The 2,793-nt window shown below is 49.8% G+C and overlaps 1 protein-coding gene across 1 annotated transcript; it reads left to right on the forward strand.

Moving 5' to 3' along the window:
* The first annotated feature begins 1,924 nt into the window (after positions 1-1,924).
* On the forward strand, positions 1,925-2,320 carry LOC142473845 (histone H2A type 1-like). The gene has a single exon (XM_075580790.1). It carries the CDS (start codon positions 1,925-1,927, stop codon positions 2,318-2,320), a length of 396 nt encoding a protein of 131 aa, XP_075436905.1.
* The last annotated feature ends 473 nt before the right edge of the window (positions 2,321-2,793 follow it).

The following is a 2,793-nucleotide window of genomic DNA, read 5'->3' on the forward strand; positions in this document are numbered from 1 at the left end:
CATGCCAAACTCTGTCAAACGCTTTGGCCACGTCCAAGAAGACAACTCCAGTTGATTTGTGGATGTTGAATCCATGGCTTATTATGTCAACGACTCGCAGCAGCTGATGGTTGGTTGAGTGGTCCTTCCGGAATCCAAATTGCTCCTTTAGTAGAATGTTTTTACCAGAGGCAAAGTGGCGGAGGCGCGTAAGAATAACTTTCTCCAGGAGTTTCGATAGTCCAGAGAGCAGGCTTATCGGACGGTAGTTTGCAGGATCCCTCAGTGGTTTTCCAGGCTTTGGAAATACAATGACCTTGGCTTCCTTCCAGGATTGAGGAAAGTGCTGGAGCCGCATGCATGCATTGAAGATTTCTGTGAGGCATTCCATGGCTGCCGGCGGAAGCTTCTTGATGGCCAGGTTGGTAATTCCGTCACTTCCTGGTGCTTTGCCATTTGCCAGCTTTTCTGCAAGTTGCGTTATCTCAGTCCTGGTGCATCCTTCAAGGGTTTCCGCTTCGGTCTCTGGTAGGTGCTCGGTAAGATGCCTGTTAACTCCTTGCTCAACTTCCCGTGCTATTTTGCTGGCTTGGTTAGGCCTAAAAGTTGTCTCCAGTGTGTCAGCGAGAACCTCTGCCTTGTCCTTGTTGCTACATGCCAGGTGGGTCTGGCCCTGGATAGGTGGATTAGGCTCCTTCTTCCCGGTCAGGCGTCGGGTCATTCTCCAAACAGAGTTGTCGGATTCCTTCAGCTTGGCTGCTGCGGCCTCCCACCTCTCCCCCCGGTGTTGGCTGATTTGCTGTCGCAGTAGTCTGCAAATGTGAGTTGTACTTTACCAGAAGGTCAGGTGTGCGGAACTTCTGCCACTGGCGTCGGGCCCTGTTTTTCTCAGCAATCGCTTGCTTGATCCCGCTCGGTAGGTCGTAGATGGAGCAGCGTTTGGGCATCTGTTTCGGGACGCTGTGCTCTATTGCATGTTGGACTGCGGTAGTAAAGGTGTTAACAGCATCATCAATGTCTCCGTTGGTGTCCAAGGGGCGGGGGTTTGTGATGTTGCTCAACTCTTCTTTGTACAGGCTCCAGTTCGCCCTGGTGAAGTTGTACCTGGGTGTTTGCTGGTGGGTTTCCATCTCGTCGCCAACAGTAATGGTAACTGGGTTGTGGTCTGAGGTCAGTTCCGCCAGGGTTTCCAACTGGACAGAATGTTTCACGTTCTTCAGTAAGACAATGTCCAGGACATCCGGTGTGTGGCTTGCAGTGCCTGGGTAGTGGGTGGGTTCTGTAGGGCCAGCCACTACAAAGTCACTCTCCTTTGAGTAAGCAAGAAGAGCTTGTCCTCTGGAGTTTGCTGTCCTTGAGTTCCAGCACCGGTGTTTGGCATTTAGGTCTCCCCCGATGATGGTTGGGACAGTGGAGTCCAGCAGAGCTTCCAAGTCTCCCAAATGTAGCTTCACCTTAGGGGGGCAGTAGGTGGCAATTAGTCGCAGTGGTCCTGTTGCAGTCTTTAGCTGTACTCCAGTGGCTTCAATACTCCGGAGGGGTGGTAGTGCAATCTCATTATGGCTGACCCGTGTGTTAACAATCACAGCCGTCCCACCACCTCTGGCTCCTGTTGCCCGGTCGGTACGGTATACCCTGTGGTTCGCCAGGCTTAGTTTTTGGTTTTGGTTTCCAGCAGCTCTATTTATAGGAGTCCTATGCAAACTAGCAGCCCCAGCATTCTGTTCTTCTATTGGCTGACTTTATCATGTGACCGTTTATGACATCATCAGTTTTCTTTCAAATTAGATGCTTGGTGGTTTCAGGATTATGGAACTGATTGGCTGTTTTCAAAACTGACCAATCACAGAGGAGTTCAGCTGCTGTCAGAGTGTATAAATAAGGGCACAGGGGGCGGGGTTTGTCACTTCTCCTGTTACCCGAGCTGCTGTCTGAGTGATACACGATGTCTGGAAGAGGCAAACAAGGCGGGAAAACTCGCGCTAAGGCCAAGACGCGCTCATCTCGGGCTGGGCTGCAGTTCCCAGTCGGCCGTGTGCACAGGCTGCTTCGGAAGGGAAATTATGCTCAGCGTGTGGGAGCCGGAGCCCCGGTCTATTTGGCCGCAGTGCTGGAGTATCTGACCGCTGAGATCCTGGAGTTGGCCGGTAACGCTGCCCGGGACAATAAGAAGTCCCGCATCATCCCCCGGCACCTGCAGCTCGCTGTGCGGAACGACGAGGAGCTGAACAGGCTGCTCGGAGGGGTCACCATCGCTCAGGGGGGTGTCCTGCCCAACATCCAGGCCGTGCTACTGCCCAAGAAAACCGAGAGCCACAAACCGGCCAAGAGCAGCAAGTGAGCTTCACCCCCGAGACCAGGAGCAGAGATCCCCACATACCCAACACAAAGGCTCTTTTCAGAGCCACCCACAGCATCAAAAAAGCGTTATAGTATTTCACATTTCCTGCAGGACATGTTTTTATTATATTTCTATCTCCATTCTAAGTCACTTTCATTGTTTATGATAATAGTTCTCTTCATTTGTAAAGTAATGTATAATTAAGTCCATGTATGTGGAGGTGTCAGTTCTGTCATTAGAAACAGTAATGCGTTTGATACGACACTGCAGAAAGCAAATCAATATTTAATACCATAAAGGCACCTACTGTATATATAACTTGGGGTGAACTTTAATTACCGACATGATGATTTTAAGGGAAAAATCCCATAAAATTGATGAAATGATTAAAGTATGCATTTAGTTTGCTGGAACCATAACTATAAAGCTAAACAAAAAATCTGTTTCCAGTTCATCGCTAAATAAATTAAAAC

The sequence above is a fragment of the Ascaphus truei genome (genome assembly GCF_040206685.1).
Source record: "Ascaphus truei isolate aAscTru1 chromosome 12 unlocalized genomic scaffold, aAscTru1.hap1 SUPER_12_unloc_7, whole genome shotgun sequence".
Lineage (NCBI taxonomy): Eukaryota > Metazoa > Chordata > Amphibia > Anura > Ascaphidae > Ascaphus > Ascaphus truei.

What these genes read in the sequence shown, in the direction of transcription:
- LOC142473845 (XM_075580790.1), top strand. Translation starts at nt 1,925, where the DNA reads ATGTCTGGAAGAGGCAAACAAGGCGGGAAAACTCGCGCTAAGGCCAAG.